Raw genomic sequence first — 24,526 nt, 5'->3', positions numbered from 1 at the left:
ATCCAGGTTTGCATGAGGAGGATTCAGGAAAAGGAACACTACATGTTCTTTCTGCACATGCAGCCACAGCCATCCTGGCTTGCACAAAGCAGCAAGGTGTTTAAGTGACTCTGATCAACACAGCATGCTGATGATCCCATTGTACATTTGATTTGGCTCAGGATCGCCCAATCGAATTTGCTAACACAGTAGACTCCAGAAGAATCACCCATTAACAACAATCCAAATACAGAGTCTAAATGTGCATAAGGCCTTTTGTGATCTCCGCTGGAGCTTCTAGTATCTAACAGCTGCAACTGTGACTGTTCTAGCTAATTGCTCTCAGCAACAAAAATAAACAATCGCTTCAGGAAGGAGACTGTATCCACCAAATATTAGTGAATTTTTAAAGTCAGAAATCTCAAATCTTGGTTTAAAAATCTTGCTACTGCTAAAAAGTCTCAAACAGAGTTAAGGAGGCCCTGAAAGTCCTTATTTTGTAGTTAATCCGACCCTCCCACCCACCTAAACCCCTCCCCCACAGTAAAAAAAAAAAAAAAAGGGAAAAGGAATGTGCCTTGCGTTTGGAAGAATTTAAGCAATCTGAGATATTTTAACTCATGTATAACTTTTTAACATATGGGGGAAAAGAGTCGCACTGATTGGAGCTATTTTTAAAGTGCAGCTCTACCATAAAAATAGACATTTACTCATAAGGATGCTTGAATAGAGAACAGGCCCAATCTACGTCTCATTGTTAAGAAAGGGGTGAAAAAAGGCTGTCGTGCTTTCTGGAGAGCCGTTTATGGTCCGCCTGTGATGTCATGACAGGATCCAGGTGCACTCTAACAAGCAGCTTTCAGTCTCATCAATTCCTTTAAAAGTGCTCTTCTACCATCAGCTACTTCTCTGAGCACAAGCAATAAGGAGCCAGTATTTACCCAGACCCTTGCAAGACAGAACATCACCGCAATCACAGACCCAGGAAGGAGGAGGAAAGATTACTCACCCACAATTGGGTTCATCTTCGTCCTCTCCTCCTGTCCCCATTAGGGAAGGAAGCATTTTCTTTTGCTAAGAAAAGAAAGTACAGAAGTAGTTATCAGTACCCTATGACATCTACTTGCCCTCTGTCCATAAAGAGAAAAAACAGCTTCATACTTCTCTCCCTATCCATGACCCTACTGCATAGCTGATGCTTGCAACCAAACTGCCCACCAAACACAGTGGCAAGTCGTCATTTAGGCATCACTACCCCTAATGTGGTTTGGAGAGATCTCAGTGTCTGGACTTCATCTGTCTTTAGCCTTTTTAAAAGCTTGGAGACTCAGGCCCCTAATCCCAGCACTTTGGGAGGCTGAGGCAGGTGGATCATGAGGTCAGGAGTTTGAGACCAGCCCGGCCAACGGGGTGAAACCCTGTCTCTATTAAAAATAGAAAAAAAAAAACAAAAAAAAACAAAAAAACCTGGGCGTGGTGGCAAATGCCTATAATCCCAGCTATTCCGAAGGCTAAGGCAGGAGAATCACTTGAACCCGGGAGGCAGAGGTTGCAATGAGCAGAGATGGTGCCACTATACTCCAGCCTGGGCGATAGGGTGAGACTCCATCTCAAAAAAAAAAAAAAAAAAAAAAGCCTGGAGAAATACAGTTGTAATAGGAAACCACACAGAACTCCTGATTTTTGTATCTCCCTGACATATCAGCAACACTCAATATAACAAAAAACAGAAAACAGCTTTGACACGTCTTAAAAATCAGATATGTATTATTTTATGTCTCAAAAAATATTATCCATATACATAAAGAACACAATTAAAAAAGCAAAAGAACTTCATTAAAGAAAAAAGCAAATCTGAATGTTTGAAAATGTTGTAGAAAGGATTAAAAATAGAGGCAGAAACAAAATGTACTAAAAAATGTTTTCTTTCCATGAAAAGACTGAGTAAATTTTGACTTGTATTTTTTTTGTACTTAATACATTTTCGACAGTGACTATGTTATTATTGACTGAAATTATTCTTAAGGGAGGCAAATGATATTGAGCACATCCAAAAATGCTATATGCACTTACCTACGTCCAACTTCTAGATGCCACACATATCCTGAAGGATTTCAAAAATCTGATGTCATAAAAGGACACAGCTTATTAAAGTTAATTCAGCTTGTGTTTTAGTACTTTGATGGTAGGAAGGACAGAGTTCCAAGAGTGGGGAGGAGGGCTGGGTTTAAGTGCCAGGTCTCAGGCTAGCAAAAAATCTTGGAGAACCTTAACGTCTTTGGGTCTGGCTCATATATCTGCAAAATAAGGTGTGCTGGACAAGACCACTGACATGTCTTCCAACTCAAAACCAGACTGAGAAATAGAACATAAATTAAGTCTTCAGCCTAAATCTTGTAACATAGTGACTGGTACAGAGCAGGCGCTTACGTACACTTAGTAAAAGGATGGAAATTTTAAAAAGTATTTAAAACAGAGCTTCCCACACATAAGCCCTGGTGTGCTGGTAGGCCTAGAAGTGGTTGTACGTGTGTGGAGATAAAGGTTCCCCCTCAGGACAGGCACTCATGACATAAAAGAGCTTGGGAGGCACAACTTTTAAAACGTACTACTATTTCAGCAAAAAATAAAATAAATTTTCATTATTAGGATTAGGATAAGTTTCAGACTAAATTTATGAAAAGTTCTCACCACCTTTATGTAGGAAAGATCGAATGCTTGGCTTATCATCTGGTCCTCAGGCCATCTTAAGACAGAAAACATAAGTAGTAATTTACTTATGCATTGTATGAATAGAAGACAGGTACTTCTTTAATAGTAACTCCTGAAAAACAGAATACATTCAACAACACAGTTCTCTACATACAGACCACACACTGTAGCAACCATTCTCGAGAGATGAAATTTCTACTAAAGAACATTTAATACAGTAACAACTGCAATTTCTGGTTCAGCATTTATAGTAATATCTGCTTAACCTTTCTGATAGTAACTCAGGGTTGTTTTGTGTGTGTGAAAATATGCATTATTTCTTGTAATTATTACTACCTAAAGCATAACAACATTTTTAAAGAAATAGATATCGATAATATGGATGTAGAAGTACGGGGGTTTTCTTTCAACAAGGTGCTACTTCCTGATAGGCTGCTTTTTTCTTCAAGGTCCAAGGAATAAAGCACTGCATCTTCTGGATGCCTACACAGGTTTATGGGTCATGACCTCCCTCCCCCATTCTCACGGCCAGCTGTTGCAACTTTGCCACACTGCAATCAAAAACCCGCAATCCAGATAACAAAGCTACCTTGACAACTGTGTTTCATTCCAAATGGTGAGTCACCCTAAGAGTGGCTGCTGGTCTCATCATGTCTGCAAGAAAATCCACAGATGGGCGGGTGGCTTCTGAAGCATGCATTCAACAGGACGAGGAGGATTCTCAAAAGGAGCATACCATGAAAATCAGCATTAGAGATAGCATATGGCTATCGACAACCTGTAGGTCAAAGGGCCTTACAGGATTAAAAAACCAGCAAGGTTCATCATTGAAATGGTTACTGAGTTTCCAAGCACCAAAAAACAAAACAAAAAACAACAAAAAGGCAACCTATCAAACTAAAACCTCATCTTACAAATACCTGAGAAATATTTGAATTTTAATTTTCCCTTGCCTTCGATGAAGGTGATGCTTGAGTGATACAGGTTAAGAAGAGTATAAAATACATATCCAAGAAAGGAATGAATCAGGTACTGTAACGTAGAAATAGTATAAATTCTAAAAAATGATCACTTTTATCATCTTAACAAGAGAGTTTGATAGGTATAACAGTGGGAGACACAGATCAGTATTCCATTGCTAGAGAGATTCTGTTTTTGTTTGATCTTTTCACATATACTGACTGCCTGACACACCCCAAATAAATGTCTGTTTTAAAAGAGAGGAATGTCCCTAGCAAGTTCTATGGAACTTCCCAAACCACACATAATCTATCATAGCAAATAATTTTTAGTATCTCAATAGAAATGGGCAAGAAAGCAAAAAGTTTTGCTGTTTCGGTATTTTTTAGACTTAACTAAGTCATGGGCACAAAAATGTCCAAGGAACTCGTAAGTCTACACTGAATATGACTTATTAATTCTCCAGAAATAATAGAAGTAGATAGAGGCTTGCCTATGTCTTTGATCACAGGGATCTCTTCTTGAATTGCCTCCCCTGGTATCTTTTAAAATCCCACATACCCTTACTGACCCAGCTCAACTGCTGCCACTTTTGTGTGACTCAGCACTCCCATCCCAGGAACAACCATCTCCCCTTCCTCCTCTTTTAACACACTTTGGGTATAACACTTTACTGTAGTTACTTGCAGATGTAATCTTCTAGAGCATGACAGGCTCCAGGAGAGCAGAAAAGCATGTCTTCCACACACTTATGTCTGCAGAAATAGACAAGTTTTCTTTTATTTATTAGGTTGCTATAAGGTACTTATTTGAAAAAAACACCTATGAGTGTTTTTGAGGCTGAGTATTAATGTAGTCCTCCCCTACATCTTCAGTTACTTAAACTAAAAGTAATGTTAATACTAAGTTTAAGATCCTAACATAGTGGTGAGTCTTAAGGTAGGGTAAAATTCATCAAGCATACTTTCAATATCCAGAGTACTTTACTATTTTAGTACATTCAAAATGGTCACTCCATAGATTATGTTTAGAGAGAGCAAGACTATCCAGTCAGATACCTCACACCATCCAATTATTCAGATAGATAGTGTCTTATTGTGTATTAGTAGCTTTGCGTTTTTTAAAGAAAGGATCTGGACAACTTGAGTATGAGAGCATTTAAAGATTTGCAAAACTAAGTGATACCACTGTCAGACTGAAAATTAAACAATCAGCCAATAATTAGTCCAAGAAAGGGAAAGCAGCATCCATAAGATGAGTAGAACAGGTTTTACTTTTGTGAGTTGTAACTGGATTTATAAAAACTACAGCAAATTAGCTTGACAGCTGCTCCTGGGCTCTCACAGCACTTAGGACGTTGCAGTCGTAACCTGCTGGCTTGTTTGTCCTCCCTTCTAGGTGGTATCCAAGAAGGTAAGAGCGGTATTTTGCTCACTTTTGTAGACCCAGGGCACAGTAGATAGTTAACTATGTGTTGATCAACCAAAACATCTGTTTATTTCTATAAGCCAGAATTCTAGAAAGGTTAATTTCAGTAAGGTCCATCCTATATCCACAGGATGCCTGTATTAGTGGTGTAAATATTCAATCTTTCCAACTTGAAGGGAAATGGGCCTACTTTTGGAAATTTTCAGAGGAAGAGTGTGAATACTACTAGAAGTAGAGAAATATGGACTATTAACTGCAATGACAGACTGTGAATGCTCTTCATCCAGTAATAAACTGTCATGATTTTATCAGTATTTATTTGATCCCACTGTTTGAGGTGCCAGTATAATAGAGGTATAAAAAAGCTAAATGTTCCCCTTTTCTTCTTCTACCCAATAAAAGGTATATGGCATATTGCTCCATAAGTAGGTTAATAGGCCTAGGTACTACAATTTCAAGAAACTTAATAAAAAACACATTTTCTTTGTGCTAGGTTAATGCTGTAAGCAAGTAGTTAGCAGTTTCCACTACAATTCATGCATAAACCTCTTATAAAGAGTAGAAATCTTGAAATCTGTTTATCTTAAAAAACAGTAAGGTTAAATTGCTAACATTTTTCCTCAGATTAAAATAATGTAAAATGATGTTAACATTAAGAATTTCATGTTGGCCACTCTAACACTGAATTTCAATATTGTTCGGATAATTTCCAAGCACAGGTAAAAAAAAAAGGGAGAAAAACGAAATTTCTCCTCAAACATACCAGTAGTTACTATATCAACTTCCTTTACTGAGAATTTTTCCACTATCTGCTCAATTATAAAAGAACTGCTGACATGCAAACCAATCAAAATACTGATAAAGCATGCAAGAGGAGAGAGGTGAGGGGAGGATGTTCCAACATCACAAAATTAGAGTATTAAAATTCATATAATAAGAAAAGACTGATTGCATGTTGAAAAAAGAAAATGTCTTGTCACTCAACTACGCTCTTGACTAGTAGGTTGTGAATTCAGGACAATTACTTTTAGAATGGCTTTTACCAAAAAAGCCGACAGACACAATAAAATTAAAATAAGTCATTTAGTATACTTTGTTTAAAAAAAAGTGTTTCATTATTATACTCATTTGTCTGAAGTTCTATAGAAGTAGAATCCTTCCACAAAAGAACAGCAGGAAATCTTTTTTTCCTTCACAGATCTGTTAAGGGTGTATACAAGAACAGAACTTTTATGCGAAACACAGGGTTGGCAAAGTTCACGGTTTGTAACCTGTGCAACACACAACAACACTAACTTAATAGAAACTAAGTTTCTGATTTTAGGAAAGAATATCTTGACAATCTAGCATGTGTGCAAAAAAGTTAACTTTTACACACCAACACTTAATCCCATGAGTGAATTAAAGATTGCCAGTGGAAGCTGAGTAAGCTACTTTCCTTCTATTTGGTTTTTAACTCATACAAATGTGTAAGGGTGATTATTTGTGCAAAAAGCTGAAGGCTGAATCCCAGCCATAAAATGGTGTTGATATCCAATTTACCAAACTTTACAACTAGCAGATGAAAGGATGTTCTCCTGTGAGAATTACTCATTTAGTAATATTTGAAAACTAATCAGAAGGTGTCATTCAGTCCAAAAATTTTTGCATGTTCTACTTCAATTAACTTGTCTTTTGGAATTCTAAGAGGTAACACTGCTTTCCACTGAAACTCTGAGGGAACTTCTTTTAACTCAAGAGAGCAAATCTGCTTATTAGACTGAGCACAGGTGCGCCCGAATTGTGTATAAAGACCTACTCACCACACTGTTCTTTCCCTTCAACTTTGTTTATTGATGTACTGAACATGAAAAAGTACAAAGAATCCAAACACAAAAGAAAACATGTACAGCCTCTTAAATACTCAACAGAATATATTTTCTATTCCAACAGATGTGAATTAAGTCATACTGTACAACTTCAAATAAATACCAGCCTTACATTTTATTAAGTGCTCTGATAAACACTGTAAAGTGAAGCACAATTTGCATGCCCTCTCATCAATGCCTTGGTTTGCTACAGTAGTATAGGAAAGAAGCATGTAGCTGCTGTTTTCCCTTGAGGGAAACCTTATTATTTTTTTTTTAAGTATATACATGTATTTTATTTTTTAGTGTTTTTTTTTTTTTTTTTTAAACGCAGAAGGTTAACTCTGACAATCTAAATGCACCTAAGGATATGAGAAAGTGCTAAGCCAATTGATTTCTGAATAGCATTGAGTGGGTCAGCATGAAAACTCGCTTATTCACTTTAGCACGCGCCTCACAGTATATGTACTGTACTATACTGAAAAATTTTATAACTACAATTTTAAATAATAAAAAATAAAACTCAAAGCAACCGCAAAGATAATGTACAACTATGTTATGCATAGCACATTGCCTGTTCTAAGGGGAAGCATGTGAGCATCTCAGTTTATACAAAAAGCAGGACGTAACTATATAGTTCTCAGTGCATCCTGATGAAGGCATTTTTGCCTTCAGCTTTTTTGAAAATTTATTATAAGCTAGATGCTAATCAGAAAATATTTTGTATTTTTTAAAATTTCTTTCATACATGGTAAAGACTTATTTTATTATTTCCCCAAATAGTGGTTTAAGCATCATACAAAGTTAAATTTCAATAGCATACAGATATTTATGATTTTTGTATGAAAAATGTAAGGAAATTTGTTCAAAACCTATGGTTATACTCATTTTTTTATACCACAAACATATTTATAAACGAAAATGTAGCATCACCATAAACAGCTGAAGCTAGACTATCTACAGACAAAATTAGCAACAAATCTGATGCACTGTAAATTCAAGTCCTCAGGACAACAAAAGTGATTAAGCAAGACCTCAAGTAACAATGTTAATGCCATTTACAAAGGAAAAAACTGATACAAAAACATTCAAAACCTGAACATCACTTGGCATGTAAGGGAAAAAAAATTAAATTAGCTGAAAGGTTCATAAACACAAGGTCTTATTTACATTACACAAAGCTCAGGTGTTAGCCTTGAACGTAACTTTCAAAATACCTTCAAATATATCCAACTCAGATCACTTTTGCTGATTTGCTGCAGTACAAATCATGTGCAACGTCTTTTTTCCTTAAGACAAAACAATTCTTCAAACAATACTGCAAGTACATCACTAAACACCATGAGCTCTATCTGAAGGGATTTCTTTAGGAAGAACAGATTTTTCCCCCATCTCTCGGTAATTTAAATTTCTTGCCTGCTCTTATATATTCTTTTGTAAATTTTTTTTATTTGTTTCAAAATCACAAATCAATGTGAGCCACCTATCATAATAACCAGGATGATCAGACGCTCCACTGGTGATTACAAAAATGAAACCAGCAGTGTTTCCCCCATTGATTCTACTCCTTTCATACAAAGATCTCAAAAGTATTTTCTACACCATAAATCTTTCTAAATTTTTCAACCGCTGCAAATTTCCTGGTAAATTTTAAAAGCTCACTAGGTGTCATATGAAGAGATTTCTCAAAGTATTCAAGTCAAAATATTTGTTCCAGGACCAGTAAAAAGTTTCTCCAAATTTTCTTTTTTATAAAAATAGATGCTTTTTTTAAACCCACATCAAAGAGGCTCTTATCTCTTTGGCAAGGTACTGCTTTACGAAAAGTTCTCCAGTATTCTTACAATAAGCGTTTATAATGTAGCCCCCCCTTCCCCAACCCAAATTATAATTACAAAATAAATACTGTTTTAAACTTCATAAATAAAAATGTAAACTTCAAAATACTTTTCTTAAACAGACATAACAGCAATGCTTTAAATGTAAACCAAACACAAAGCTAATCAGAAAAAGGAAAAAAAGGGGGGAAAAAAAGACACAACCAACTGAAGAATTACAACACAAAGCCTCAATATTTACTCACAGGTTCAAGGCAGTTATGTAAAAAGAAAAGAAATGTCTTCCCTTAGCTGAAACACTTTAAAAGGTCCACCTTCTTCAAAGAAGGCAATAGAATGCAATGTGACAGGTAAAAACCCTGTACCTCTTGTCCATATTCAAACATAAAAGATATTTAAGAAGTTTTAATTCAAATACTAGCAATAAAAAATCTCACATATTTCTTAGGATGCTAAGTAGTCGTTTTATCCCCATCTCAACACTGACTTACAAAGACATTTACTAATGTATAAAGTTTCTCTTAACTTGCCTTTGTTGTATAGTTTTCATATATAAATGGACTGAGGACAAGAGCTCATTAGGCTTTGTGCGTTTTGTTTGTCTTAAAGGAGACCTGGAGTACTCTGTCTCCCAGACGGTATCCATTGAGGCTAGCTATCGCCATGGCAGCCTCATCATAGTTTGTCATAGTCACAAATCCAAAACCTTTGCATTTATTGGTGTTAAAGTCACGGATGACCTTCACGTTGGTGACAGCTCCAAAAGGCCCAAACATTTGCCACAGGATACTCTCATCTGCATCAGGAGCCAGGTTGTACACAAATATACACCACCCTGTTCCAGGGTGCCCTGGGATATTAATTCCAGCCAAACTGGTCATTCCGTCAATGGTCATTGGAGAAAACCTACTAAACAGAAAGGAAACACACACGTACACACAAAAAATAAAAACAGAGGTTGGTTATAGCAATGAACTTATACCTTTTCCATCCCCAATAATTTTAGTAATTCTCCTCCCCCAACAAATACATAAACTACTTGATGTTTTGACCACGGTCTGTGTGTGGCTTTGCAGTGACATGCCAGACTACTGAGACATTAATCAGTTATGAAATGACCATTATTCACTGTACTAAATATCATCCACAATAGCAAAGAAATATATTTAGAACTGGCTTCATGAATTAAGCAGGATTGGCAGGGGAAGGGATCAACACATATGTAAACATGCTATAACATCATAACGCAATACGAAACAAATGATGGGTTTTAAGACCAGGTGGCATCCAGTGGTATAAAAATTTCTTGAGTCAATTGTGCTTCTAAGAGCAGCTTTTCATTAGGTTGCACATGCAAAATAAAACCCAACAAAAACTTATAAGGGGTGTGAACAGCACTCCCAAAAATCAAAGAAACCAATCAACTGTGGAAAGGGATTATGAGTATCATGAACCTCTATCATTACCTCTTTACTCCATAAGCCATATTGAGCAGATTGTCCAACCTGCAAAACACACATTTAGCAAACTTCAGTTTTTAATTGTTCCCCTTGATGTTCAAGAAAGCTAGGCTCATTACTGCCGTCTTCCGAGGGGATATTTGTACACTGATTATATGTGAAGTCTCAGAATGCTGGGTCTTTTTATGTTCTTAAGCTAATGGGCACCAACTGCCACAGGACAGTTCTTCCAGCAAATGGTTTCTCTCTACAAGGGTCAGTACATGGGACACAGTGACGGTCATCTGAGGATACCTTTCAGAGAGGAAGTGCGAAAGCTCTGGGATAGTTAACTTTCGGGTTCTCATCAGGTAGGTTCAAAGTGATCAATGTACAGCTAACATGTACTTTATACGACTTTTTATTTTCACAACTCCTTTAGTCCCTGCAGATACCTAAGGCACACAGGGTTTAAGTGGCTTGCTCAAGACCACAGGGCTAGTAAATTATGGCATTGATATTCAAACTCTGCAGGTTATAGAATTTCGTAAGTTTCTCTCTCATTTCCCAACTTTGAAGGACTTTCATCTCTTAGAATCAAGGAGGTATAATTACAAGTGGAAAAAAATCTTATAGACAACCCGAGCTAACCCTCCCCATTTATGAAATGTGCTCAGCTGAGGTCTAGAGAAGGAAAAAAGAAAAACCCACCACTCTAATGTGCAACCAAGCCAGGAGTTCAGATCCTGATCTGGAAGGTATATTCAAATTACGCTACAGAAAGTGTCGTCCTACTCAGTTTTCAAACGCCAGGTAGGAAACAAAACAAGCCAACCTGAGCCTCGCTTAAAAATGTTTAAAGAAAGTAAATAGGGGTGGGGGTGGGGGTGTCATTACTCTTTAAAACCTTCTACCTTTTTCTTATATCAAAAATTAGTTTTACAGTATTTGATTCTTCTTTAACAGTTTCAAAACATCACTCTAATGTCCCAAAATTTCCACAGTGCTTACCAATTAATTACGTGTTTTGAGGAGGTAGGCATAACTTAATATAATACATAGCCCACAACCACTCTCAACTGCTACAATGCTCAACACTCTCCAAAGACATCCCAGGGTTGTCCCTCCAGGACTGGGGATGGGGGGGAGAATTTTTTCTTTAACACCTGTGAAAGCTAAGTTTGAAAAAAGTCTCAACCTTATTGCCTAACCTGTGGCATCAAGTCACACTAAAGTATACATGCAAAAGCAACTCCTTTTAGTTCTGTAAAAGCCAAAACGCATCTCATCTGGTCTTTCAGAATGGGGAAAAATATAGTCTCCCCACATCCCTGCCCTCAATCTCCACTGAAAATTTTGTTTTGTAAAGATGAAAGGAACTGAGCTCATGCAAAGTTTAAGGAAACAGAACAGACCACAATGACAAAAGATCTTTGTGTGTGTGTGTGTGTCTGTGTGTGCCTTGACTTACCACCCTCTCATTACACTACTGAGCACAAGCCAGGGTCACTGATAGTTTATAATAAATATGTGATGATCAAAAAAAGACAATGAGGTTACCAAAAATGTTGTCAACTTAGTTCAGAATGAAAACTACTAAGAAGATTGGTTGGATGACCTTGTTTGCACGTTAAGTAAAAAGAGTATATCTGTGGGGTTTTATTTTTTGCAGAGATGAATATAGTCAAAGATGCCATGCCTTTATAGTCAAGAATAAGGGTCACCAATACCAGCAATAAAGACAAACACATTGTTAGCATCACCAATCATAAAGTAACAATACAATTTTATCAAATTGCTGGAATGATTAACACAGAATGCATCTGGCATATGGTACCTATAGAACCGAACAGCATATTGAGGTCTCCAACCAAAGTGCTAGAGGGCCCGAATGCAGAGGCACCTTATCACTCACTCAAAAGTTACATCATCTATGCCCATTAATTGCATGCAGCTAAGGACAGGTCACGCTTCGGTACCACCCACTCAGGACACCAAGCCCATGCCCAGAGACAGAATTTCCTAAATGAGTTTTCAGAGTTTTCAAACAGGGTAGAAACAAAACCTGCCCCTGAAATGAATACAGTCAGGCATCGTTTAACAATGGGGATATGTTCTGAAAATGTGTCACTGGGTAATCTCGTTGTTGTACGATCATAGAATGTACGTATACAAACCTAGATGGTATAGGCTACCACACGCCTAGCTATATGGTATTGGTTATGGCTCGTGGGCTAGAAACCTGTATAACATGTTATTGTACTGAATACTGTAGGTAATTCTAACACAATGCTAAATATTGTGTCTTTAACCATATCTAAACACAGAAAAGGTAATGCATTGCACAATGTTAGGATGACTATGATATCACTAGGCAATAGGAATTTTTTGCCGTCTACTATATTATGGGACCATGGTCGTACATGTGATTGACTGAAATGTTGTTATGTGACGCATGACTGCACACGCAATGAGGGAGAAACATTTCGTTTTCCATCCTCCATCTCCCCCACTTCCATCTCTGGCATTTCCAGACAGGAAGTCTGGAATTTTTATAACAGGATCTCTGAGGACCCTCCAAATTATGATAGGGCATCTTATTTAAATATCCTATCTATGAAGTCTTACATGATTATCATGATCTTCACTGATTTCTTCACTTCTCTCTCATTTTAGGAAAAAAACGGTCCTTGGAATTAAGCCAAGTTATCTACTCTAATATTTCTTTTCCTCCCATCACCAAAGAGTGTAGGGAGAAGCACGGAACCTAGAAAACAGGGCCCAGGCACTGCTGAAACGCCCCTGACTGTATGCAGCTGGGCCCAGAAGTGTTTCCTAGCTTTCTCAGTGCCACACATCGTGTTTCCCATGGGAGCTCAGAAAAGGCAGTGGGTGCTCCACATGGACACCATTCACTCCAAATCTAGTAGCACTTGGCAAACTGTAAGGCAGGCAGTTGTAAGAGAAAATGGTGCAGCAACTAAGACACAAGGACTACTACAAGCCCCTAGAAATATGTCTTTGCTGGGTCTGTCCACTGCTCAAGGACATCTTTTATTTATGGTCATTTATAAATGGAAGTCAATTTTTAAATGGAGAATAAGCTAGCTGCATCCAGAGTTATCTCAGGGAGGAGTGTGGATGATAATGTACTACATCATGGAAGGTTAATATTAAAGTATCTATTAAATATATATTTAAAATAAAATATAATATAAAATAAATATGTATTTAAAATAAAATATTTTTACTTGTATTTAATAGATGCACTGAACCCAGTACTTCTCAGTCCTGTGTATCACCTGCCTCCCTGCCAGAAGACTGAGCAATCATCGAAGGGGAGAGGTGGCCAGTGGCACTCTCCCCTGCTCTTTAGCCTGAACAAAATCCATTTTACAAGTAACACAGTAAGCAGATATGGAGGATTAGTCTGGATGACCTACTTTAATTAAAATGACCTTCATTTAAAGAAAAAGTAACTTAAAAAAAGATTACTACAAATAAAAATCAGAGTAAAGAATGGTACCAGTAAGGGAAATACAAGTAAATAAGAAAAGGGAGAGACGATTATTTCTCCTACTCTTAGTACAAGCTACATTATGAGGTCAGACACAAGATAATCCAACAGGTATCACATGAAGTCAGATGAGAAATCTGAAATGATTTTATGGATCTTGCTTTAAAAGATATTTACTAAGATATTAGGTACATGGAAAATGAAGCCAAGCAGTATAGTAATGAGTAAGATATTTAATATATTTGTCCATCTTTATCCTTTTTCATGTTTGATTAGAGTTTACAATTTAATGAATAGCACAAGCCCATGTACATATGTAGTTTCTGAAAAAGGCACATAGGAGAGATATGTGTACAAACATTTTTCTATCAACAGGAACACAGCTCCAATTATAACTTGTCAAAATTTTGAACAGTACCATGTATCAGACAGATCATTTCTATTTTAAAGCTATGTGTTTATAAGTAGAAAATAAAGTACCTGCCTAGTTTCTAAAAAATTTAGCTGAGGGACTATGGGAAGGCCTACATGTAAGTAAGGGAAAATGTGAACCCAATTAAAGTCAGAAATAAAAATACGAAGTTATTGATGGGTAAGAAAATATACTTAGAATCCCACAAATAATGATTATCAAAACCTCTCCAAAGCACCAACCAAGAACTTCTTGGAAATTATCCATAACAAGACCATCTTCTTACTGCCTTACTGCCTTATTCAATTAGATGGTATCATCTGTCCTCTAAGAAAGGGGAAAATTATTCAAGGGGATTGATACCAGTTTCTTCCAAAAGGAAATTGTGATAATGTAACCAGCACATGCCTTAAAGGCAACTCAAGTGCTGATTTAAAAGGCTTTTTAAAAATTGCATAAAGGGTCATAGAAGCAGGCACACAGGCCATTAGACTAGATCATATTCAATAAAATTAAAGCGCTCCACAAGAAAAGAACACGTAAAAATTTGGCCTAAAGTTTAATTCTGGTATCTTGTCCCAAGAATATACTTAAGGGGCTTGAATTACACCATCCATCCAAATAAATAAGGCTTGTCCTATTTTGAAAGCTGCAGTCAATTAAATAAGCACATTAGACCAGCAGTGCTCATATTACAATAATTCTCTAATTATTCACATGGGTTGACTAAGCCATAAACCTCACAAACCCACCTTTAAACTTAACCCTTATTACACAGATTTTTAAGTTTTTTGACCTTAAAAGATATGGCTCATACTTTATGATTATTAAAAGTATTCTTGACTATAATACATATAACTTCTATTCCTCAATCTCTCTCAACTCCCAAGGTACTATTACAACATAAAAAATATAGTGAGAAATTTTCTACATGTCTGCTGAAAGGTGACAAACTCAAGGCAAGAGCAATAAAACACAAATACCAGGGACAAAATATCTGTGCGATGATTTAGACTTGAACTATATAAAACAGCAAAATACCAACAAAAGCAGCAAACCCTCAATTCAAGTGTCTTTATGAGATGAAAGAAGAAGGGGGAGTGGGGCGGAAATCAAGATGATGCTAGCCAAGTTCAATACACCGTATTAAAGAGAAGCACCAAACGTCAGGTTAAACCTGAATTCTAATTTCTTCCAACACACCCAGTCTAGATCAAACACTATCTCTGACCACACTGACTCATTCATATTGTATTATCTGGACCGGGATCGTGGGAGGAATGAGAAATGGGGTGAACGGGACAACAGTTAAAAATCTGAAGAGAGAGTAACAATTTCTCCCATTTTCTGAAACCAAGTTTCCCTTACAACTGACAACCTCTTATTCTCGTCTTCCAAAATGTTTTTCTATAGGAGTCAAGGAAAAAGAATTTTCAAGTTAATGATAACATATGGTACTAAAAGACAAAAACACAGAATGGGCCAGAAAAAGATAATTAAATTTGACCATCAGAACATCCTGTAAAGCTTTACCCAACCAAAAATAAAAAGCACAGAGCCTACAGGGATGGAGGCTAGGTAAACCTAACGGCTGACACCCATCAACAACCTAGCACCTGAGTCACCTACAAGCCTTGCCATTTCAATAATCAGGCACTCTCCCAAATCCTGTCTTCTCAGTCCTCCTGCTCAATCTTCCTAAGAACTCAATCTTGATTTCAAGAATGTTGTTTCTTAATAACTATTAAACAAAACTATTGCTTCAATTAGGAAAAAAAAGTAACTAATATAGCTTTCTACTAACAGCAAACATTTTATAACTTCACAATGTTAAAAATCAACCAACACATTTTGAAGAACTTTCCTCTATCTAAACTCGAGATCATTTTCAAGGCCCCAAAGAGCTCTGAAATTAACTGGACAAGCCCCCTAGGAAATAACCTGTAAAATTCCTTCAGGCTTGTTTGTTCTATGTTTGCAATTTAAAAAAGTATATTTACACATATATTATTCACTTAAGGTGTCACAGAGGAAACCCATGTGCAGAGCTGAAAAAGGGCTTTCTGTGTGAGACTTCTTTCTCCACAAAGGCAAGCATCAAGCAGCCCCACGCATCTCACTCTAGCCTGATCACCAACAACCATGGGAAGTCAAAGGTGGCAAAGGTTGTTTTTTTTTTTTTCCTTTTTAAATTTTAAACCAATGCCTTTTCCTCACAGCAGAGCATGAAGTACAAGGCTCAATCCACCGGCAGCCTAATAACCCAGTTCAGATGTAGCCTTTTGACAGTACCACCTCTTCTCCCACAGCAAAGGCCAACTTAAGTTGAAATTTAATGTGGCATTTGTAACAAATTTCCTTCTCGTATCTCAAGCAATATAATTTACTATTTTTTAAAAAGAGCTACTTTGATTGATTTTATCTCCACTCTCTTCAGCACTGCAAATATTCCAATGAAAAAAATAAATGCATAGATTTAATCTAGAAAACATAACTCCCTGATCTTATTGGGTTATATTTGTGATTTTATTTTTGGTAATTAACTATTCTGTCCCAGGAATTAAATAAATTGATACACACTTGGAAATAATTTTTAAAAATCAGTGTGGGGTTAGATAGCATTCTGGGTGTAGTATACCATATGGCCAAAAAGGATATTTAAAAATGTCCTGGAAAATAAAAACTGCATGACTTGCTTATGAAACCAAAAACTCTCTGCTCTGCCTAACTTCTTAAAGTCATTGTTCTTCTCACATGCAGATTAGAGATTTTTTCAATGACTCCTGGTTTGTTATCCCGGGATCAGAATAAAACTTAAAAAGTTAGAATAGAGTGTCCTCTTTGGGCTAAAGCCATGGTCATTCTATGGACTATAGAGAGGTCAGTAAATTACAACCGACAGGCCAAATGGAGACTGCCTGTCACCTGTTGGCGTATGGGCTATAAGCTAAGAATGGCTTTTACATTTTTAACAGGTTAAGAAAAAAACAAAAATAAAAACAAACAAAAAAAACAAGACAGATGCAACAGTGACCATAACCCATAAAGTTAAATATTTACTATCTAGTACTTTACAGAGAAAGTTTGCCAACCTATTCGTGAACAATTTTAAAAAGGAAGAGAGGAACTCATTTGTAGAAACTTAATGTAGTCACATAGGTTATATATCCTTAACTGTGCACATACTATAAAGTGAAGTAACAGAAAGAGCTTGACCTAAAAACTGACACATGAGAATAAAATCTTTTAAGAAAAAAAAAAGAGGAAATCTGAAGCCCTGAAAACAATTAAGATGACCCTGGAAATCTACAGATTAGAATTTCTCAACCACAACATTATTGATGCTTTGGGCCAGGTAACTTCTTGTTGTTGGGGCTATGTTGTACGTTGTAGGAGCTTAGCAGCATCCCTGACCTCTATCATTAGATGCTAGTAGCATCCCCCACAAGTTATGCCAACATGAATACCTCCAGACATTGCCAAATGTTCCCTGAGGGGCAAAATCACCCTTGGTTAAGAATCACTGCTGTAGGTTATTTCCTTTGGTCCCTACCTTCCAATATTAGCAAAAGACACTATTCCTCAAGTAGATTCTCTCTGTGCCCATGAAGAAGAAAAACTCATAATAATAAAAGCAACAACACTGACAAAAGCAAACCAGAGATCCTATCAATAAAAGTACTGGACAGTAAATCTGAGGATTCTCTTTCAGTTTAGTAGGTGGGCACAAGAACCAAACCAGACTTACCTAAAACGCTGTGCCTGCTGAGCTAGCGGTCCTGGATACCTTCTGTTTGGAGACTGGTACAGCTGGGAAAGGATGGCCTGATTGGTTTTTTGGCTTGGATTATTAGCAAACTTTACAGTGATTGGCTCCGTGGCACCGGGAGGTTTCTGGCCATTTAGGCCTTTGATAGCTTCTTCTGCCTCAATTCTCTTGTCAAATCGAATAAACCCTACACCCCTTGATATGCCTAAGGTAGATTTGAGTAAAGATTTGGAAAAGAGGGGACAGAAGGAGAAGGGAAGGAGAGAAGAAAGGACACATTAATTTTTCCTTCTCGAGAACATGTTTTCACCTACATATAACATTTGCCACAAAATCACACAAGGAGGAAATTTTCCTCTTAAGTTACTAGCCATTCAGTTTGGAATCACAATTTCGCATTTTCAGAAAAATTCATGTTGCTTATATAATCTGAGTACCCATTATCACATGCATTCCAATAAGCTAAGACAAGAAAGCACAAGCATGTCCATGTTTTCTCTCTCTCCCACCTCCCTCCCGTACACTCTTTTAATGTCAACAGTCTACTGGAGTTCCATTTTTCATATTGTGCTATTGGACAAGCAGCTCAGAAATGAGGGACACAGTAGCTCCTGTCCTTGAAACAAGGAGAAGAGAAAGAAGAATTTGCTAAAAATGCTACAAAGCTATGCTAAAAATACATACACTGTGGTAGAAAGACACTTCGGTTGAAATTTTAAATAATATATTCAGCTTAATAATATTGCACAGGATATAGGTCCTTTAGGGAAAAAAAATGCCTGAGAGGCTCTTCCAGTTCTCTGAAGCTCTCCTGTGCTTCTAACTAGCTGCATTTTATTACAGAAATAATATTATATGGAGAAAAAGACCTAGATTTTAAAAATAAATTTCTACAAGTAAAGCATCAAAGCTTTCTGACCTCAGCAGCATCACTCCTGACTACAGAAGATCACTCCCTGCCCCACATTCTCCCCAGTGTGAAAGACACAAATGGGAAAGAAGGATAGCCAAGAACCTTTCCAGATTATGAAAAATTGTAGAGGGAAACCCAGCTCATTCCATTTAATTAGCGTGAACAGGCCAGTAGGGTGGCCACAGCTGGTCATCATGAGATAAGCAGTGGTAGGGAAATTTTTTTTGGCAAGTAAATGAGTACTAGCAGGACCGGATTAGACTAGTAGCAAGAAAGTATAGATGATTCAGAGTATGTCAGTGAAGAAAAATAACAGGATTACTAAGAAAGGTATGCAGAAAAAAAGCACTGGACCATCATGCTTGGAGGAACTTAAAAAAAAAAAATGAAGGTCTACTTGCTTTAAAATTAATACTGTATAAGATCAATGACTTAGAATTTTCTAATGTAGATAAAGCATTTTTTCCACATATGCATATCTAAGACAGCCCCTATCACTTTACCTTTTCTATTTAAAGTGCATGCATTGCACATTATTACCACCTGATGGCTGAACAAGAAAATTGCAGGGCTTCATTTTTCATTTCAGGTAAATTGAGTAAGTTCACTTTGAAAGCCTTAGGTATGAAGAATAAATAGTGAAATGATAGCAAATATATCCTTTCACTTATCTACTAGCGCCTATTAAGAATTAATAACCCCTAAAACTTAGCTGTTCCATTAGAAAAGTATTAGATTAGCAAAAAGACAGCCTCTACACAACTTGAGTCACCTACACCAGTGGTCCTCCTACTTGAGCACACATAAGAACAACCTGTGGATCACCCTCAGAGATTTATTCAGTAGGTTCTGAATGAAGCTCTAGAATGCATTTTTAGCAGGGTTCCAGAAGACTGCTGATATGGCAGGTGTGGGACATACTTGAGAACCGCTGACTAAAACAAGCTAGGTCCACCTGTGATGGACTATCAGGTAAAAGGAGATGCATTTTGTGTCACAGGTGAAACCTACTCTCAATTCACAAGATCTCAGAACAAATGAAATAGAAAGCATGAATGAAATAAAATACATTTTTGTTGCTTTCAACAAATTCATCTGTATTTCTAGGCCTGGATTTCTATTTAACACCATTATTAGTCTATGTGATAACAACACAGGGTGGCAACGTATGAGTATTACGAATTAACTAACACATTTAAGGAAGCTGTATTTTACATATTCTCACTTGACTAAATATTCTCATGACAGCAAAATCTTTAGGCTATTCTCCCAGGCATGCATATAGAGCAAGCTCTCTCTACTCAGAATTCTAAACGTGGTGCTTCCTATGAAGCCAATTAACAGCACAGAGGCAAGTACTATGGGCTCCTCTGATTACACTGAGATCAACTAAATGGATCTTCACTTGATTAATGAAAAATCTGGCTCGATTTTCTTCTGAAGTCATTTCTTTAAAAAATTAGACATTGTAATATACAACATGCCTCCAAGGTATTATCATTATGCGGGTCAGGAGAGAGAAACAAACAAACAAACCAATAGGAGAAAAGCTACCTTAAAAAAACAAAAACCACCTCACAAATCTTCATGTGTCTGCTTCAGTCTATGACACTACAGCTAATACTTCCCCCTCACGATGTTTCTCTACTTTTTTTAACTGTTTCCTAAAGAACAACTATTGCTTTCATTTTATTTATTTATTTACTTTTTGAGATGGAGTGTCACTCTTGTTGCCCAGGCTGGAGTGCAATAGCACGATCTCGGCTCACCGTGACCTCCGCCTCCTGGGTTCAAGTGATTTTCCTGCCTCAGCCTCCCGAGTAGTTGGGATTACAGGCAAGGCCACCACACCCAGCTAATTTTGTATTTTTAGTAGAGATGGGGTTTCTCCATGTTGGTCAAGCTAGTCTTGAACTCCCAACCTCAGGTGATCTGCCCGCCTTGGCCTCCCAAAGTGCTGGCATTACAGGCATGAGCCACCGCGCCTGGCCAAGTATTGCTTTTATAATAGAAAACTATATCTGTATTCTATTTTTAAAATCCATAATCAAATCTACATTGCTGGCTTTAACTAAAAGATCTGGCAGAACAGCTCCATTACATTCAAAAGTTTTAATGAACATTTTAGTCTTCCCATTTCAGTTGGGTTAACAGTGGTATGAGAAATAAAATAAATTTTTAATATTCAAAATTTCATACTCTTACATATGCCCATACAGCACAGCATGAATCTGGAAAACAGCCTGAACAGCAATTACCAGTGTGGATGTAGTGTAAGCCTCCCTTGGAGAACTAGCTGCATACTGGTGCATTAAACTTCACTTTTTGACAAAAGTAAGATTGTTTATTAGTACTTTATAAGCAGGATGAGGGCTTTTATCACACAGTGGCTTGGAAATGAAGATTATAGCATCTATAAATTTATTACAAGCCATGAAACAGGCTTCAAACCTGCACCTTCAGGGTGGAAATGACTCAAGCACGCTCACTATACTCCACAATCTATTTTTATCCATGCATATTTATGAACAATTCCAGCAGAAAATTGCATTTTCTGGCCCACATATACCTTTGATATGTTCTAGAGGCAAGACTGCTACATGGAAAGACAGAATATTTCACAATCTGCTAGTCAGAGACACGGAAAGACTGTCCAGAGCGGATGTCTACTTACCAGTGACCTGGTCGACAAGAATACGAGAAGTAATAATGCGTCCATATTGTGAAAAAAGCTGTTCCAACTCCTTTTGGGTCATTGTTTTTGGAAGTCCGCTGACATACAAATTTGCATCTCTGATAGAAGCTGAACTTGGGCGAGCATAGGAAACCTGGAAAAGGAAAATAAAATTAAATGTACATGCACGCTCACTCACCTCCCTTTAGAAACTCAAAAACTGCCTCAGTAACTTTCCCATAAAGAGCATAGAACACTGAAGTTCACGCAAGTCAGGTACGTGCTAAATGCTTTATTCTTTTCTGGGGAAATTCTAGACAAATGGGTAGTAGTATTCCCATTTCCTCTCCCCTGGGTGGAGAGAGGAGAGTATCTGTAATATGCTGGACTAGCCTACTGCAAGGGACAGAAATTTCACAATATACCCCATCCTCCAGATTATTACTAAAAAAGGTCAATCGGTCTGGGATCAATTTGCTGAGGTATAGTGATATGATAATGACTGCCTGCTCATTTTAACACTTGTACCCACCTTTAATCCAGTTTTAATTCACTAAAATTTAAAGTTCTTTAAACAGACCAGTGGTGCATATAGCACAGTACTATTCAAGATAATAGGTTGTCTTCTGTGGGGCCAACCCCCTAGAGCAGTGGTCCCCAACCTTTTTGGTACCAGGGACTGGTTTTGTGGAAGACAATTTTTCCATGGAATGTGGTGGGGGATGCATTAGATTCTCATAAAAAGCGCACAATCTAGAGCCCTCACATGTGCAGTTCAAAGTAGGGTTTGTGCCCCGATGAGAATCCAGTGCAACAGCTAATCTGACAGGAGGTGGAGCTGGGGCAGTAATGCTGGCTCACCTGCTGCTCACCTCTGGCTGTGTGGACCAGTTCCTAACAGGCCACAGACCAGTACCGGTCCATGGCCAGGGGTTGGGAACATCTGCCCTAGAATAGGGATTTAAGCCCAATCATTCTAAGCTTAAAGATTCCAGATTCATGGAGACATTTTTTGTTTTCTAGCCTCTCCTATCTATGTGGGTGGTAGTGCTACATTTACAAAAAAAATTCACCCTTATCATTGTCCATATCATTATCCACAAATTCCCAGAAATTTGAATGTGTGAAAAAGCCCTTATTATCCTTTGTCTGTTGTTGTCTTCTCATCCACAGGTCTTTTTAACCTTGATTTCCAAAAGGTCTTAAGTCCCTATAACTAACTTTACCTGCTACTGAGAGTACTTTCAAAAGTTTCATGTCTTTTGAGATATGGTATACAAAATCCCACAAAGATGAAAGACAAAATAGGTCTACATGTATTTGTTTATAATCATCATTCCTCATGTAAACTCCATGAGGGGAGAAATCTTATCGTTCTTGCTCATCACCATATCCTCAATGACTAGTGAGTGCCTGACATGTGACAGATGCTAACGTATTTGGTGAGTAAAGCCCATCCAATAATACCCCATTGATCATGCAGATCCACAACGGCTTACTGAACCAGAACACTTAAGGGTCAGTTCAAGTCATCCAGATCTCCTGCCCCAATTGTAATTGATGGCTCTCTACCTATCACCTATCTTTGCCAACATTGAGTCTCATGAGCTATTCCTGATCACATTCCCTTTGGTTTAGCTGTAATATTCTGGACTAGCTTACTTTAAGGGACAGATATTTCACAGCATACCCCATCCTCCAGATTATTCCTAAAAATGGTCAGTGGGTCTGGGGTTGATTTGCTGAGGTATAGTGATAGCTACTGCCTGCTCATTTTATTATTGGTACCCACCTCTAATCCAGTTAGAAACAAACTTTCCCAATTTACACTAATATTGAAATAACTTTAGGTATGAAACACCAAACATTTTCCCCATAATCTGAATTGTGCCCACAGCTCTGCTGCCACTTTTTCCTTGGCTTTCCAGAAAAAAAAAAAAAATACAAGCCAATTTTTATACTACTTTATAAAGACCTTGTTAACTTTCACACCCTTGCCCCAATGGTGTTAACATTTAATATTCCTCTTTATTCAAACAGTTTGCTCATCAACAAGTGAAAATATACCTGTTGTTCCAAAGGCTGTATTTGGAAGTTATATGAGCACTGTCCTGTACAGAAACAAGGAATTTGGAATAGTGGTGGAGAGAACATACATAACTATTCATATAGTACTTTTTCTTCTCTCTATGCCTAAATACTTAAGAACAATGAAGATTGGGGAACTCAAACGTACGTGAAAAACAAGTGGCCAATTTCAAGTGATATAACTTAGATGGAATCAAATCTTGGGACTGCTATAAACTGATGAAACAAGGCCAATGAATTATATATGCATTCAGCAATATGAATCAATGAAAATCTCATTTCTTTTCTGTTGTAAGATTCTCAATTATCCAGAAAAGCTGAAACCCCACCAGTCAGGACCTGCATCCCTATCTAGGATTCTATGGCTTTATTTCGACAGGAGGGAGCACTCAACGAGTCAGCTGTTACTCTGTTCCAGATCATGCGACTAAAGTACTCCCATTATGAAGAGCCACGTCCCATGGGCTCCAAGGCAGGCATCTACACATTCTCCAAAGAGGCTAACTTCCAATGACTGATGAAGCAAGCAGCAGTAGGAGACAGGCTCTGCATGAGATCAAGTGTCGCAGGAGGCAGTGGAAATGTGGTTAAAGGTAATGGCTGATCAGTGTGCCTGGGCTCAAAACCAGGTTTAATTCATCACCAGTTCTGTGAACTTAGAACTAAGTTCTTCAAGCCTATTACCACAATTCTACCTTCTTTATATCGCTATTAGGAATAATTAAATAATTTATAATCCACATGAAAAGCTTCAGAATCTAAAAACCTATGTGACTACATTATAAATATTATTTACCTCTACATGCATCTGACAATTTAGGTAAATATCCAGCCCATTAAAGTAGAGAGAAACCTGGGTCCATTATAGTGTTCTAGAACAATTTACTCATGCAGTGACATTCACTGCTTTGTACAATTCAGATGAGTGTAGGTGGTGTGTCTTAAAAGTC

The 24,526-nt window shown here is 37.4% G+C and overlaps 1 protein-coding gene across 4 annotated transcripts in view; it reads right to left on the bottom strand.

The window, feature by feature from the left end:
• Nucleotides 1–6,891: 6,891 nt before the first annotated feature.
• Nucleotides 6,892–24,526, bottom strand: part of ELAVL2 (ELAV like neuron-specific RNA binding protein 2) — a 140,522-nt gene continuing 122,887 nt past the window's right edge. For 2 of the 4 annotated variants that reach the window (XM_011944488.1, XM_011944487.1), the window contains 4 exons: nt 21,489–21,642; nt 17,881–18,106; nt 10,231–10,269; nt 6,892–9,670 (listed from right to left, as the gene is read on the bottom strand). In XM_011944488.1, the coding sequence (XP_011799878.1) occupies nt 9,343–9,670; nt 10,231–10,269; nt 17,881–18,106; nt 21,489–21,642 (747 nt within the window). In that variant the 3' untranslated portion in view covers nt 6,892–9,342. The remainder of the gene's footprint in view (nt 9,671–10,230; nt 10,270–17,880; nt 18,107–21,488; nt 21,643–24,526) is intronic. The other 2 variants (XM_011944489.1, XM_011944490.1) reach the window with 1 other exon arrangement.

The sequence above is a fragment of the Colobus angolensis genome, unplaced genomic scaffold (assembly GCF_000951035.1).
Source record: "Colobus angolensis palliatus isolate OR3802 unplaced genomic scaffold, Cang.pa_1.0 Scaffold231, whole genome shotgun sequence".
NCBI lineage: Eukaryota > Metazoa > Chordata > Mammalia > Primates > Cercopithecidae > Colobus > Colobus angolensis.
This window is presented reverse-complemented; position numbering and strand designations above follow the sequence as displayed.